At 36.4% G+C, this 16,842-nt stretch overlaps 2 protein-coding genes and 1 pseudogene across 3 annotated transcripts; 2 read left to right on the top strand and 1 right to left on the bottom strand.

Annotated features, from left to right (window-relative positions):
• Positions 1-1,618: 1,618 nt before the first annotated feature.
• LOC114261182 (putative protein phosphatase 2C 47 pseudogene) lies at positions 1,619-3,031 on the bottom strand (annotated as a pseudogene). The gene has a single exon (XR_014337164.1). The product of XR_014337164.1 is annotated as a putative protein phosphatase 2C 47 pseudogene (transcript).
• A 1,412-nt stretch (positions 3,032-4,443) lies between these two features.
• On the top strand, positions 4,444-7,577 carry LOC114301796 (uncharacterized). Its single transcript, XM_082883465.1, has 8 exons — positions 4,444-4,973; positions 5,056-5,297; positions 5,554-5,772; positions 5,861-5,953; positions 6,046-6,147; positions 6,253-6,636; positions 6,738-6,834; positions 7,309-7,577. The coding sequence occupies exons 1-8, from the start codon at positions 4,547-4,549 to the stop codon at positions 7,323-7,325; spliced, it is 1,581 nt and encodes a 526-aa protein (XP_082739591.1). The 5' UTR covers positions 4,444-4,546; the 3' UTR covers positions 7,326-7,577.
• Positions 7,578-14,067: 6,490 nt separating this feature from the next.
• Positions 14,068-14,754, top strand: LOC114292347 (protein FAR1-RELATED SEQUENCE 5-like). Its single transcript, XM_082885498.1, has 2 exons — positions 14,068-14,269; positions 14,378-14,754. Exons 1-2 carry the CDS (start codon positions 14,068-14,070, stop codon positions 14,752-14,754), a joined length of 579 nt encoding a protein of 192 aa, XP_082741624.1.
• Positions 14,755-16,842: the final 2,088 nt, after the last annotated feature.

Here is a 16,842-nt window from a genome sequence, read left to right as displayed (position 1 = left end):
GTTCCAAATCGAGAGAGAGAGAAAAAACTTCGAAATCGAAATCACTTTGAGGTTGAATCGTAATATCTGAGAGTGAAGGGTTTAGAGAGAGAGCCAGCGATCGGGTGAGTGAGAGATTTGAGGGATTGATTTCTCTGAGACTGAAGGTTTCCCAGATTCAAAATGAGGGCTTGAAGAGAGAGAGAGAGAGAGAGAGAAGGGTTCTCTGATTCTCACAGAGCCAAGAGAGAGCGAGGAATAACATTATTGTAACACATGTGAAGGCGTTGAAAAAACGACTTGGATTCCCTAAACGGTACCGTTTTATTCAAAATAAAATGCGACGTTTATAAAATGTCGTTAAATGTTAAAAACAGTGACGTTTAAAAAAGCGCCGTTAAATAAACGCCATTAAATCCTATATTTCCTGTAGTGGAGATAGAAAAATATTGAAAGAAAAGGATCAAATCAAGTGCACAAAACAATATCAGTGTCTGAATTCAATTTTCTGAACATTGAGTTTTTTTGTGTTTCGTATTTTTTTGTTTTTAGTGAATATTTTTAAAATTTTATTATTTTTTTAGATGTGCCTTACTTAAATGTATTTAAATAGTAAAATATTTGTGAAAAAATATTCAAAAAAATTAATAAATACACAAAAATACAAAAAAAAATGTATTAAATTTTCGTTTTTTTTTTTTTTTGTATTTTTTGTATTTTTGGTATTTAGTGAATTTTTTATATTGAATCCAATATAGCATAATCTTTTATATTGAAATAGAAGTTAGAATTACAAAAGGTTGATAGAGGTAGTAGCGGAAAGAATGGAGGGACAGTTGACAGTGGTGCTGATAGAGATAGCAGAAAAGCAATGCAATGACAATAAGGAGCTGGCACTGATGAAGGTGATGGGGAGTGGAGGTGGGGATGGCAGTGACAGATGTTGGTGGCTGCTGCAGTGGCGGATGGCCACGGTGATGAAGAATAATGGTCACTAAAAGTCCAGAAATAGTAGTGGTTTGCAACACCAGCAATTGTGGTGCCAAAAGATAAAGTGGTATTTTTGGTGCTATCCTCAAGTTTCACTTCATTCCTTTTAATTAACATTTTGACTTGGAAAATTCAACCCATCGTGATTTACAACTGATACCTTCTCACCTTAGGAAGTCATAAGAACTAGCAATCATCACATGGCATGGCACGAGGGTTGCTTAGTCGGGATGATCCAATGTTTGGGATTGATACACATCCCTTCCAACTTATGACTGCTAGCTAATGCATCCACAGATAAAAGAGACCAGGTTGATTTAACAAAGCCAAGAAACAGATATATGCACGGTGGGGGCTCGGAAATCCTTCTGCCCTCTTTCAGGAGCTAAAAGTTTCAATCATGGTACTTCACTTCCAGATGCGGAAGGAACAAATATTATTTTCCACAAAGCATTACCTTTCAATCATGAATTATCAAAACAATGACGTTTGAGGTTCATTCAACTAAAAGAGCTGTGAATTATCAAAACAATTCTGTTTTAGGCTTAAATGAATGTAAAAATGTTCAATGGTCTGGTTTTGTGTGGCTGAGAAAGATGGCAACAATAAGGTGGCAAGGACGATGCTTAATCTATCTAGGCAATGGAAATAGACCAATCAAGGTTTTGAAATTTTATTTCTTAAAATCAAAATCAAAATCAATATCAATATGAAAAGTATCTCTCAACTTTGAAAACAGCTAACAACAAATCCCAAAATTTACTAAACCAAGTCCCAAACATAAGCCTAAATAAAAGCAGTCTTGCGCTTCTGCCTCACATCGGTGTAGGTGTGAAAGGCAGGCCTCTTGCGATTCCCACTGTTACTGAAGCACACAACAATGGCTGTGAGGTTGTCTTTGCTATAAAGGCCTGATGCATGATCAACGAGTTCTCTAGCACACTGGTGCGGGTCGTGATGTTGCCTCAGCTGATTACGAACAATGTCTACTGCTTCCTCATTGGACATAACATCCCAGACTCCATCACAAGCCAAGATCAAAAACTCATCCTCCTCGGTTAACAGGATTCGGTGAATATCTGGCTCCGCAGTGAGAGGCGAGGCAGACCCAAAAGGACGTTTCAGATGCCAATCTCCAAGAGCCCGGGTCACTGCAAGTTCACCATTAAGGTACCCAAACTTGATGGTTTCGCCCAGCTCTTCCACCCTTTGTCGTTCAGGCAAATATGTAGGCCTGTGATCATTAGAAATCTGCAATGCAACTCCATTCCTACAGAGAACAGCACGACAGTCGCCAGCGTTTGCGACTAGAAGATGCCTGCCAACTACTAGGGCAGTGAGGGCAGTGGTGCCACAGTCAGAGGCAACAAGGGAGGAGTCATCAGCCAGGGCACGGTCAGCGCGCAAAAAGGCTCTGCGATGAGAGTCCTCAAACTCTTTAAATAAAGAGTCATCATCATCCGTAGGAGGCAAATCAACATCTTCAAAGAAAAATCTCATGGCATTGTCCTTGAGATAAGTGGCGGCTTCAGAGCCGCCATGACCATCGAAAACAGCATAGAAGGAGGCATTTGGCAGAGGCCAGGTATAAAGAGAACCAAGGTGGGAAGAAACATCATCAATCAAGAGATGTTCATCCTCATTCCATCTGCGGGGTCCCACAGCTGTGTCGCTACCCGAATGAACAAAGAAGATCATGGTGGGGTGGGGTGGGGTGGGTTGGGGTGGTATAACCAAAAATTGATCCAAATACAAGAAACCTAATAAATAAGAGACAACACAACACAAAACAATTGCAAAATATAAATAGCTAAGTGTCATTGAAGAATGAGCATTTGAAAAATAATTCATACAATTAAGCTAAAACTACTTGAAAAGAAGATCAAAACAAAAATTACAAAAAGTAATGCTTGATCTATAAATAAAAGTGTGATGGATTTATCAAAACCAACAATAGAGGACTTCATAAAGAGATGTAGTGAAATATATATAAAAAAACTTGTAAACAATGCTAAAGACAATGTACCCAAGTGCCATAGAAAATAACCAACTCATTTAAATGTACCATTTTTTCATCTAATGTTTAACCTTGTCATGCTATATTTGCTTATGTTGAACCTTGTCATGCTATGTTCTTTATCCACATGCATGTCTCTTTATCTATCTTACTGATCACACCTTGATTCATACTTTGAACCTAAATGGTTAGTATTATTGGTGAAGAAAGGCACAAAATGTGTACAGTTTTGCTTGGCTTCAGTGTTTAAATCTTATGGTCTGTGAAAATATTGATTAGTTCATGGTTAGTTAATTGATTTGGCCTATCATTAATGCCAAATAACATTGACTCATGAAACAATAGCAATAATGATTACCCAAACCCTAAAAAAATCCTCTTTGACAGGAGATATCACTCATCACTACTGGGGACAGTGAGGCCCTTGGTCTGCATTTGTTTATGCATCCATTGCCAGTTCTGTGGTGTGACCTCACCCCCAAGAGCCCGAATAACAGAGCCACCATTGCATAAGCCCACTTTGCAGCATTCCTCTAGGTTTAGCCCCTTTACCAATCTGTAAAAACACCCACTTGCAAACAGGTCCTCTGCTCCAGTGGCATCTATTGCCTTTGCCTCCCCAATTGCTGGAACCCGAACAATCTGAAAGAGGTAATGAAATTCTATCCATTACTTACCAAAAAGTAAAAAAAATATAAAAGTGCACTTTTTTAGTGCTAATGTTCTGTACTTAGATCTGTTTCTGTAGTTAGATATGTGTCTGTAGACTTACTATATACTAAAAGAGAGCATATTGTGTACTTAAAACAGAATAAATGTCTTGTGTTAATCTTGTGTACTTGCCATGATCATTACATAACAAATTCAGACTCACAATGTTTAGGATGATACCAATTATAATATCCATTCCATAAGGGGTACACATGTGCCTTTGGAAGAGAGATTATTATAAGATTCCATGGAATAGTTACCTTTCAAAGTTCCACAGATTTTATATATATAACCAGGTTATATATTAATATTTCTAATAACCAAAACTATGGAAGAGGACACAAATATAACATATCACTGACCTCTTTTCCATGTTTTGCAATGCATCCATTAGGGCCTAATGTCACCACAGCCCACTGACAGTGTTTTGCCAAAAAATCAAGAGCAGACTCAGGATTTGCACCTTCTTCACCCCTACAACCGTGCCAAGACAATCAAACACCATTTACTAGAGACTGCACCCTTAGTTGAGAACCAATGAACTTACAATCATTTTGCCCCTCCACAAATACCACAGTGCAGCAAAAGGAAACACATCCCATATTTTCCATTCCAAGATTCTAAATTTATACCCAATCCACCATTGTAACAGATCTGTTCCTCTTTCCATGCATTGTGTACATAAAATCTCCTTAGAAGTAGAAAAATAAAATAATCTTGCGAGGTGTATATGAGCTTTTCCTATGGCTTATGTTCTCTAATATCTTTAGTATACTATGATAAATGCTCATTTAATTTGATTAATATCTTTGTGTTTGATTAATTACATCTATTGTTTATCTAGCAGATATGGCAAAGAAACGATTTAGAACTTGCAATCTTGAGAAGGAGTCCCAAAATAAGCGATCAAATGGCTCTGCACAACCTAGCCAGTCAAATAACTCTTCACAGCCTAGCCAACCAAATAACCCTTCACAGCTTAACGCACCAAGTGGAACTTCACAACCTAGTCACTCAATTGGCTCTCCACAGATGGACTGGCCAAATAGAACTTCACAACCTAGTCGTTCAAATGCCTCTTTACAGCTTAATCGGCCAAATGAAACTTCACAGCCTAGTCGATCAAATGGCTCTTCACAACCTAGTTGGTCACATCCCTCCTCACATGCTCCATCACATGTTCCACATCCTCAACCTCAAGAATCAGAGGTTAACCCTCAGTTTGAAGATGATTTAGATGAGGACTGGTTAAGGGAAGAAGAAATGCAACGTACAGGTATTATTAGATTTTTAGTTGAGGTACAAATTACAAGTCACCCTTAACTTCCATGATATATATCATTGTTGTATTGTAATAGATGAATCGACCAAGCGAAACACACGGGGAATTACACGTATGGTTGAAGTGTGGAATTTGACTCCAGAAGAACGCATTATGCTCACTTTCAACAAGGATTTGCAGGCTGTTTCTACAGAGGGTGGTATATTCAGTCGCTTCATAGGCACCATTGCTAGGAAGCCACACTTATGCCCAATTAAGTACAAGAATTGGCATGAAGTGCCAGATCAGTATAAAGAAGATTGTTGGAATATTATCGAGGTAATTTTCTAACTACAAGTATTTTGTGATAATTCTACTACAGTGGTAAAGAAAATTGTTGATAGGATTGTCTGAAAGTTCCTTTCCTATATTAGGATATAGGTGTCGTCTAGAAGTAAGAAGTATGAAATTAGTGTGGTTCATTATCTCCATGTAAAAATATGAGAATTAGGCAAAGAAATGCACAAATTTAGTTAATATTATTGTATTGATAATTTTAAGAATGTTCATAACATGAAAAACCATACAATTGTAGTCCAAGTTTGCCATTCCTCAAGATGAGAGAAGGGATATGATTAGGCATCGAACATTGAAGTCAATGGGAGAGAAATGGAGAAATTGGAAATGTAGTTTAAAAGCAAAGTACTATGATGAGACAAAGACAGCAGCACAGATAGTAGCTACTGCACCTTTAACAGTTAACCGTGAGCACTATGCTGACCTTGTCGCGTATTGGTTTTCAAAGGAAGGACAGGTATGCATAGATGTATGTTTTCTATCAAATAATACAATGTCATTATATCATTTTTTTTTAACATATTGTTATGCATTTATGAGTGAAGGAACTTAGTGCAACCAATAAGGAAAGCAGGCGAGAGCAAACAAGTGCACATACGGGAGGATCTAAAACTTATGCACAACATGCATATGATATGGTATTTCGAACTTCATTCCTTCTTTTATATTTTGAATTTGGTTAGTGCATTATATTATGAATTTATTCTCAAACGATATGATTGTTACATAGGAGCAAAAAGATAAGATTGCACTAGATCGAGCAAAATTATATATACCGCTTCACAAAAGGAAAGATGGGACACCAGTCAATGAAGCAGCAGCTACAAAAATTGTATGCCCATTTAATAAGTTACATTTTCAAAATTCTAATGTGTTTGTGGCAAACAATCACTCTTGCTTTTTGTCGTCTTATTTTTTCCCCCCATTTATGCTACAGGAAAAACTAGAAGCTTTGATGAGCTCACAACCAAGCAGCTCTGAAGGAAATGTTGGTGGACGTATATCTTGGTCACCAAATGATATTTATTCTCAAGTGATGGGTAAAGAGCATCATGGTCGTGTTCGAGGTTTAGGATTTGGGCCTACTCCTTCCAAGCATGGCTTCATGTGCAATAATTTTGACCACTTAAGAATGGTTTCTGATGAAGAGAGAATGAGAGACAAAGACACTATAATTGAGTTGAAGGAACAACTAAAAACTCAAGGTGATCAGTTACAAACTCAAGGTATTCAGTTGCAAGCTCAAGATGCTGTAATAAACTCTTTAAAAGAGCAAGTAGCATTTTTGATGAGTCAGAGACATAGTTCTAGTGGTTTGCAGGTATAACTACATATAACATATTCTTTTATATGATGTATTTATCATATGTTATCATTTTCTAAATTTATGCATACTTATGTAAATTTTATTGTATAAATTAGGCGACAGATGGATGTAGTGGCATTCCGGACCAAGCTTCTCCACGAACACATCAAAGATCCACTTTTCGGAGTCATGAAATGCAACCTTCTAATCGAGGTAAATCATCATTACAATACACATACATTGACACAAATTTAGAACCACTGTTAATGACTTCTTTACCAATAAATTGTTAGTTAGTTAGTTTGGACGAAATTGGGGTTTGATAGGTTGACTTCTCTACTTTGCTTCCTTTATTGGCATCCGTAAAAATACCAAACAAACCAATGAAATAGAGAATTGGGCAAAAATCGAACAAATTTGAATATCAGCAACGTATCAAACTGTAATATACAATTAAAAATAGACCCTTAGATGTTGCTAGTGGTTGCTTGATTTGGTGGCTGCTACTAATGTTTGGCTTGATGATCTTCAACTTCATTGTAATCTTTATTTTTTTATATGTAAACCATATACTTACCAAAATAAAATAAAATAAGACTTGTCGAGAATTATTTGTTGTCTAAATTTTCTTTATAGATTTTAAAATTGAAAATGATACTTATACTCATTCAATTATTTTTATTGCAGGAAATAAGATAATATGAAGTATCAAACAATGGACGTCATTTCTCGATTTGAACATTTTTCATGGAGATCTTTATAAAATGGTGTCACGAGTAATACTTTTGAGTACTATTGTTATGTGACAAGTTTTTCTTTTGGATTATGGTGTGGGCTATTAGTTTGCTAGAAACATTGGATCTTTTTGTATTACAGGCTTATGTAATGAACCTTTTAATTAAGGTGTTTTGGATATTTTGGGATTATGAAAATGCAGACTCTTTTACCTTTTACAATTATTGAGCATTGAGCCATTAGAATAAAATAGTGTTGTTATAGATATATAATGTGAGCAGGGCTATGATGTCTGTTTTGATCATTTTGTAATCAAATTGTCCCTGTAATATGGCCTTTTGGGTTTTGTTTCTAGTTCCTTTTCTTGTTTGGATCTTTTCAATGTAATCAGGTTATGTTGATCTTAGGTTTTTTTTTGGAATTGTTTGCCTTGTTCTTGCCCTCATTTGCTCTTTGCTTATGTGGTGTGTGAACAGGATGGTTTTTGTTGTGTAGATTTTTTGTTTTTGTTTTTTGGTTTATGTGTCTTTGTATAGTTGGTTTGCTCCTAAGGGTATACCCCTTGTATCTTGTAGTTTTTTGTCGTTTTATTTATGACTTTATTCATCCCCCCCACCCCAAAAAAAAAAAAATATATATATATATATATAGCCTACAACAGTGGTTAATAACCGTCGCTGTAAATAAAATTCGAAACGAATTATATGGTTATAGCGACAGTGTAAAACTGATGGAATAAAGTCAAAATATAGCAGCGGTTTACAAAATGTCGCAAAAGTGAAGGATATAGCAGCAGTCGACCCGTCGCTATAAAGTTAGCAAGTAATTGGTAAATTCAAGATATAGCGACATTTGTAACTGCCACTACATCAACCGTCGCAATAAAAATAACTATACCAGCGTTTGCGAAAAACGTCACTATAAGGATATGCCGATGGGGCTATTGCGGCGGTTTGGCCGCCACTATTGCGGCGGTTTGGCCGCCACTATTGCAAACGCGGGTAAAGGTGTTTTAGTTTTTAGCGACGCTTTTTCCTGCTTTTAGCGACAGTTTTGGCCGCTACTAAATCTTGGTTTTTTTGTAGTGAAAGATGCCTATTTCCCTCTTAGTTTCTGACTACATATTAAATTATACATATACATTGCAACTCTGTTTTATTTTTTTAATTTTTATTTTTTAACAAACCCCTATCACATGGTCTTCTCATCAGTTTCATAAATCTCTGTTCACAGTATATCATAATTCGATTGGATAGTGAATAGTTTTGGATTTATCTTTCAGAATACAAATCTTTTCAATTTTGTTTAAGGAACTACTGAATTTATGAATTTGGGAGGTACTCAGATTGATTGTTTCATAAGAGTCTAAAGAACATTACCCAGTGTTGGTCCCAATAATTGAGGATTTTGGGATGTGTATGGATTGGAAGAAGACTCAAACCTTCATGCTCACACTTGAGCAATGCCCCTATTCTTTCATATAATCGTGTCATATTTTTTTCTTTACTTATAACTCATATTTAGTTACAACATTTGTGGTAATCAATATCACAAATATTATAACTTGCATACGGTACACATCCCAAAAGGGGTGTAGTAGCATGACCCATACATACCACACATAAACCCATATAAACTCTAGTTTTGAATGAATCAATAAATCAAAGACCCCAAAAACAGAAGAACAATAATTTTTTAAAGGCATTACTCTGTTTCAAGTATCTTCATGCTCTTGTAGAAAAAGCAATAAACAACAACAATTATTTAATATAATTTCCAAGAAAAAAAAATAGTACATTCAAAGTTAGAAGAACAGAGACTATTTTTAGTCCAAAAAGCCTTCAAATGTATTTACAAATTGAATAACAAAAAGAATCAATCAAGAATAGGAAGAAAAAAAAAAAAGTCAACTCTGCAAATGCAATGTGTTTAATCAGTAACAACTTGACTGATAGGCCATTAAGACACTTATCTAAGGCCTCCAACATTGAAGAGGCACCAAATATTTATATATTTGATTAGACTACATAATTACTTTGTCGACATGTCTTTCTCATTTACTATTAGTTTTTTTCCTTTTTCTAGCTAACTGGTTAACAACTACGACTCAGTTAATTGGGATTTCCTATTCTCAATGCTTTCAAAGTTTGGCTTCGGATCAAAATGGGTAGACTGGATGAAGGAATGTGTAACTACTGCAAGATTATCTGTGCTTGTTAATGGATCTCCAACAGAGGAATTTAGTCCGTAAAGGGGCCTAAGACAAGGGGATCCCCTATCTCCCTTCTTATTTAACATTGTAGTTGAAGGGTTAAGTGTATTACTGTCAAGGACTCATAACCAGGATTTAATTAAGGGGGTGAAAATTGGATCTAATGATGTTGCACTTACCCACTTACAATTTGCAGATGACCCACTTTTCTTTTGTGAATCTAAAGTGATGGAAGTTAGCAATTTAAAGAGGATTTTAAGATGCTTTGAAGTATTGTCTGGGCTGAAAATAAACTACAACAAAAGCGTAGTTTGTGGAGTGGGTGTAGCAGAGGATTCCTTCAATGATTTTGCTTAATTATTGAATTAAAAAGTGAAGAATATGCCCCTACAGTATCTGGGGTTACCTCTAGGGGCTAATCCAAGCAGAAAAGCCACTTGGACACCTGTGTTGGAGAAGATTAGAAGCAAATTAGCTGGATGGAAAAGAAGGCTGACCTCATTAGCTAGGAGGCTTACACTAATTAAATCTGTAACTTCTTCTTTACCTGCTTATTATTTGTCTATTTTTAAAATGCCTAATGGGGGGTTGCTAAAGAAATAGAGAAGCTACAAGCTACATTTCTGTGGGGTGGCTCAGAGTCGAAGAAGAAAGTACATTTGGTTAAATGGAAGGAAGTTGCAAAAAGTATGGAACAAGGGGGTTTGGGGATAAGGAGAATGAAAGAAGTTAACACATGCTTATTGATTAAATGGTGGTGGAGGTTTGGTGTAGAGAAAGATGCACTATGGAGAAGAATTATTTGCAGCAAATACAAATTGGAGGTGGGTAGTTGGATGCCAAATATAGACGTTACAAACAATTTCTCCAAAGTGTGGAATGACATTGTGTCCATTGCAAACCAGAGTAATATCCTACTGAGGTTGTACTTAGATAATTGTCAAATAAGAGTTGGGGATGGCCATAGAAAAAAATTCTCGTCTGGCTGATGGTGTGTTAACAGGAGCCTGAAAGAAGAGTTTCCTATTCTATATAGATTGGTTGTGGATAAAGGGGTGTCCTTGAACTCAATGTCAATGATTAAATAAAGTGCAGGTGATTAGGAGTTTCAATTTAGAAGGTAGCTTTATGATTGGAAAAAGGTGGAGGTTTTAAGGATCAAAACTTTGTTAGCATCAGCTCCTGTAACTAGGCCAGATCAGTTGATAGTCTATTTTGGGCAGCCTCAAGCACAGGTGTGTTCACGGTGGCATCAACATATAAATTCATCCAAGCAAGTTCTGGCCCACCATTCTTAACCAGTAAATTGGTATAGGTAAAGTTTATTCCCCCCAGGGAGTAGTTCTTGGGCTGGTTAGTTTGGAAGAGAAGATTGGAGACAACTGAGCTTCTCCAAAAATAATACAGGCAAACAAACAAGCAACAAGGAACAATCAAAAGGTCTCAATATACAAATTAAAAACTCAAAAAACTGCCTTTGAAAATTCCAAACCAAATATTAACTTTCTTTTACACATTATTCAATTAAAATTAGTGTTGGTTTTATTTGTATAGATTTTTTATTTTATTTCTTTATTTTTTTGAAATGACGATGTGTATCCATAAATCCTAATCCAAACGCATCCCATCCCATCGGGTGCAAAACATTAAAACCCTGCATGCATTTGAATCTAGCAAGAATATCTATAGCAGTATATCCAAGAGGATGACCAACATGTAGCAATTCATTCTTATATGGATTATAGAATCTTGTGACCCTGGCCACTACACTTAAATTTTAGGAGATCAATAAAATTACAATTGTAAACAACTTTAACGCAAAAGAATATTGCCAAATAATATACTTGGTGCCACAATGTGAACTATTTGAGAAATAATACATAGAAGCTAAATAGATCAAAAAAGTAAGCATTAACTGTGTTCACATGCTATGCCAGTGACTGTAGAGTGTAAAATACTAGATTTAGTACAGGTAGCTACATCACTAGTTAACTGAAAACTTAGTAGGTAACAATGTAAATATTACTCACTCCAAAATAAACGGCACCTATATTAAGAGTCATACAAATAATAGAGTGACTTGTAACATTACATCAATTGCAAGCTTCAATTGCAAATATTTAGTTGGCAGTACAAAGAAACGGATAAACCAAACGAATATTAGCATTTGCACCAAGAATTTAATCCGCATCTGTTACTCAAAATAAATGATTGGTTTTGAGTCTCATAATGTTTTTTCTTTTAAAATCTCTTATACCTTATGGAATCTGCAAAAGCCTTCCTTTTGGATCATCTTTATAGATTAATCTCTCGTCAAATAGTGAACAAAAACCAATAGAAAATGTTATAAAACAAACCTTAAAATATACCAATAAACCAAGTAAATTATTCTTTAACCATGAAGATTAGGACACACATACATCGCTATGAAGCTAATTCTATAAATGTGATGAAAGCGACCTTTTAACTGTCAAACTCTTAGTAAATATCATGAGACCCAACTTTCATTCACCCCATTCGATATGTAAAAGTGTATAAACACACTCACAAATGTATTGATAACCATTAACAAGCAAGCTCTCCAGGGACACAGAACTAACTAATCATAGAAAATAATCTTCAGCCATATACAATTAGACTGTGGGATCTGTTATTAAAGAAATTGTTAATCTGTATTTTCTATAAGATTGGTCAACCTTTATTGTTAATCTGTCTCTAGACCTAATTGATTTGATTCTCTCAAAACCGGCTAAACCCCGGCACTGGTCAACCAAACTTGGGGAGAGAATAATAAATCAAGAAGTCTCTGCAGTGTTGCACTCTCTCTCTCTCTCTCTCTCTCTCTCTCTCTCTTAATAATAATCAAGAGAGACATGAGTGTTACCCAATTTACAGATAACAAAGAAATTTTGTATTTTCAAAAAAATTAAAATGTAAAAAAAACAAAAACAGAGAGCTAATAAATTTCCAGAAAAAAGAGACAAAAGAAACAGAGGATGATTTTGGAATGTGGTCAATGACATTGCTGATTATAGATGGAATCAAAGAGAGATAGAAAAAGAGCAATAATTGGATTAAAAATTTCGAATTTTTTTGAAGGAAAAAGCTGAGAAAATAAAATTAATATCAGATATTCATTCTTCATAGTTAGAGTTTTGAAATCAAAGTGGCACAGCAATTGGCTACAGATGTTAATTTTGATTGAGAACCAAACTTAATATAAGATATTCAATAAGGGTTAGGGTTTTAAAATCAAAAGCCCTAATGTAAATGAAGTTTAGAGTTAGAAACAAACCTGAGCTACTGAAAAGATCTTCGGCAACGGCTGACGCTTCGGCTATGGCAGAAGAGAAGAGGGAGGAGAAGAGAAGAGCAAGAGGCCGACTGACTTGGGACCCCTCGACTGGTTTCTTTTGTGGTCTTTTTGGTAACCGTTACACAGGTTGAAAATTAAATTATTAAAATAAATGATTGCGTTCTATGCATTTCATTTTAATGTTTCACGTCGCTGTTTAAGTGTGGAACCTCTTTATGGCGTGTTTAGTTGGGAGATTTAAAAAAGAATTTAGAAAAAAAATAAAAAAAGTAGGTGAAATATAAATAAAATATACTATATTTCACATAGTTTCACACATCTTTTCCCTTTCTCTTTCTAAGTCTCTCCCCAAATCCCTCAACCAAACACAGCATTAAGATTGCACATCAAATACAATTTAAGTTTTAGTCGCTAAATTATAATAATTGATCAAGACTATTAAATTGTTTAATCATGAAAAAGTTGAAACTGGGGCAACCAGTTAATGCTTGTATTTGCATGATTGCATCTCACCCACTCTCTCTATTTCGTCTCTATCTCTCTCTGTTCTCCTCTCTGTGTAAGGTTAAGTCAATGTAACTCTTGATTTCCATTAACAGCGAGAAGCCCCTGCTGGGTTCCATTGATGAAGCTCTGTAGGAAACAGTATAACGGGCGATTTCCAACAACAACAGAACTACAAGGTTGTGTTGGTTCCATTGCTAAAGTAAAGGCGTTTTCTCCAACTAGATATGAGGTATAGAGCTGTCTCCCTCTCTTTGTCTCTCTTTCTCTCTGGCCTCTTCACTTCAGCTATTTTTCCTCAATTAAACCCCCATCCTAACTTCAACCGCCCTACGCTTCGCTTAAACGGAAACCCCTCAATTGGCAACTAACATTTCTCTTTCTCAAGCGAGTGTTTGTGTTTGCACAAACAATTAAACCATGTGAAAATGTGATGTTTGTGTTTGTGTTAACATTTTTCAGTCATCAAGTAATTATTTGTACTAATGTCAGATGTAGTATGGCCCCAGCGGAAGTAAAAAGGGAAGGTGATGATTATGACATTCCAAATGAAGCAGATGACATTCGTTTGATCAATGAAAGTTGGGCAGAACCTTATCATGGTTACGAAGCTGGTTCGAGCAATGAAGAAGCAACCAACATGAACGTTGAAGATGGCGGAGCCGATGTGAAACAAGAAATGGTTGACGATGCTCATCACAATGACATGGTTGGTGATGTTGAACGTGCTATTCTGGAACAGAAATTTGATTTGATCAAAGATGGAGAAGCTTTCTACAATGCGTATGCTAAAGCCAAGGGATTTAGTATACGAAAATCCAAATTTAACACAAATAAAGAGGGAAAGGTTGTTAGTAGGCTGTGGTTGTGTTCAAGAGAAGGTTAGAGATTACCAAAATACTTGGACCGTGTTGCTGAGAAGAGTAGAGCTCCCAAGGCACTAATAAGAGTAGGTTGCAAAGCCCAATTTTGCATACGGTACAATGCAGATGCTGGGGAAGGGGGAAAGTATGTTGTGACTCACTTCATCTCAGACCACAACCATGAATTGGCGGAACAACACTGTGTGATGTATCTGAGATCACATCGCGGTTTAAACAGCGCTGACAAAGCTCAAGCAATGGCTATGCGCAACGTCGGTGTGAAGGCTAGCCAAATCATAGACTATATGGTAAATCAATCCGGGTCTTATGAGAATGTTGGTTTCATCCATACGGATCTGCACAACAATATTCAAGCCGAACGTAGAGCAGAAGTTGAGGATGTGTGTAAGGATAGCAAGTTACAAAATCTATTCTGGGAAGATTCGAAATCACGGGTTGACTACACAAAGTTTGGTGATGTGTTGATATTTGACTCAACTTAAAGAACCAATGCGTACAAGAAACCTTTTGTCATGTTGGCTGGTTTGACTAACCACTTTAGGACCGCGATATTTGCATGTGTTTTTCTAGCTAATGAGACAATTGATACATACACATGGGTTTTGAAAACATTTATGGAGGCGATGGGCAATAAAGCACCTGTGTCCATACTGACAGATAGGGATAAGGCGATGCGAGAGGCAATCAGAAGAGTATTTCCAAACACAAGACATCAATTATGTAATTGGCATCTTGGGGAAAATGTTGTTTCAATTGTTCACAAAAGTGGCTTTGCATATGCTTTTAAGCAGTGCATGGACATGGAAACAGATGAGGCAAAGTTTGAGCATGGCTGAACGAGAATGGTCGAAAAATTTGGACTTCAAACCAACAGCTGGGTGTTGGAGACATATGAGAAGCGTCATATGTGGGCTGAGGCATATATGCGTGGACATTTCTTTGCTGGGATGAAGAGCACTCAGCACTCGGAGAGTATGAATGCTTATTTCAATCCCTTCCTCTGACACAAATTGAAGTTATATGAATTTGTTAGGTACTATGATCGGGCTCTTGCAAGGATAAGGTATAACGAGGCTGGAGATGATGCTGAAACAAATAACACTTTACCGGTATTGGTTACTCCATTACAAGATATAGAGAGACATGGAGCTGAGCTATTCACCCGAAATATATTTAGAATGTTCCGTGATGAAATCTTAGAAGAGGGGAAGTTGAATGTCAATGACGTGTTCCCTTTGCCGGATGGTCAAAAATGCTACTATATTCATAAGTATAAGGTGAATGATAGATCATTGATAGTAACACAAAATCCAGTAGATGCCGCAATGAGATGTTCTTGTATGAATTTTAAGTCGTTGGAGCTACCTTGCTGTCACATGATATGTATTATGAAAGCCGAAAATTTAACGTAAATTCTCCCAACTTGTGTGCTGCATAGATGGACAAGAGCTGCAAGCAAGGATGGCCAATAATGGCCTCAACCCTCAATTGATAGCACTACAACATCGACGGCCCGATATGGGATATTGAGTTCTTCCTACAATGAAATGTGTTTCTATGCCTCTCAATCAACGGAAGGTTTCAAAAAGGCTAGGGATGCATGTCTTCCGATGACAAGCCGAATGAATGAGTTATATGAGAGGAATCTAAACGATGGGGATGGAGACAAAGGGAAACATTCAATCCCACGAAAATTTGAAGTAGAAGATCTTGATCTTGTGAAGACAAAAGGGAACCCGGGCGGACCTCGTCCAACTGTCAAAGACCAAGAAAATGTGGGAATTGCAAATGCATTAGGCACACAAAGCGAACGTGTCCTAAGGTTCGATTTAGCCGAACAGTGGGTAGTAACTCAGATGCAGATACAACCCACATCACTGACCGTGAGTACAATGTAGAGTCATTGCCCATTCGTTGCAAAACTGGGTTGGTGGATCCAAGTACACCACACATTAAGCAATGACGACTATTTTTCGATGTTTCTCCTGATTCCAAATAGCCTGTGGGCCAATACAGTAATGTCGAAGCAGTAGTGTGAAAAAATGATTCGACCACAATTGATGAGGTGAATCAGGTAATTGTATAATTTGTATGATTTACTTATTCCCTTAATTTATTAGGTAGACAGTACTAGTTATTGAAAACACATCATTGCGAAGAACAGGGTAGATATGTATGTAGTTTTCATTTTGCACGGATTGCTGTACGTAATGTGTAAATAATTGGTTACATACAATGCCAGGAAATGACACAACGTTACTTATGTACAAGGCCACGAGTTGTAAATTTCCCATATTGTTTAAAGTGATGTTGTCATTTGTGTTTACAGTGACTTGTCATTTTGAAAAGTAATTGAAGGTGAGATATATATGGGTTGTCTGTGTATTGTTTTGGGTTGGAAATTGGTTTATGTCTGTATTCCAAGATTCCTATTGCGGGTTGCTTGTTTCTGTTCCATATTTGGTTGGATCTAACTAAAGGGTTTGTTGCGGTGTGGTTTATTAACTAACGATGTGTTTGGCTTCGTATTGATTTGTTATGACTTGTTTCGGTAAATTAGTATTATATTT

This window comes from Camellia sinensis, chromosome 8 (assembly GCF_055761805.1).
Source record: "Camellia sinensis isolate YWXY chromosome 8, ASM5576180v1, whole genome shotgun sequence".
NCBI classification, from domain to species: domain Eukaryota; kingdom Viridiplantae; phylum Streptophyta; class Magnoliopsida; order Ericales; family Theaceae; genus Camellia; species Camellia sinensis.
The sequence above is the reverse complement of the archived record's forward strand: the minus strand, read 5'-3'. Positions and strand labels throughout refer to the sequence as shown.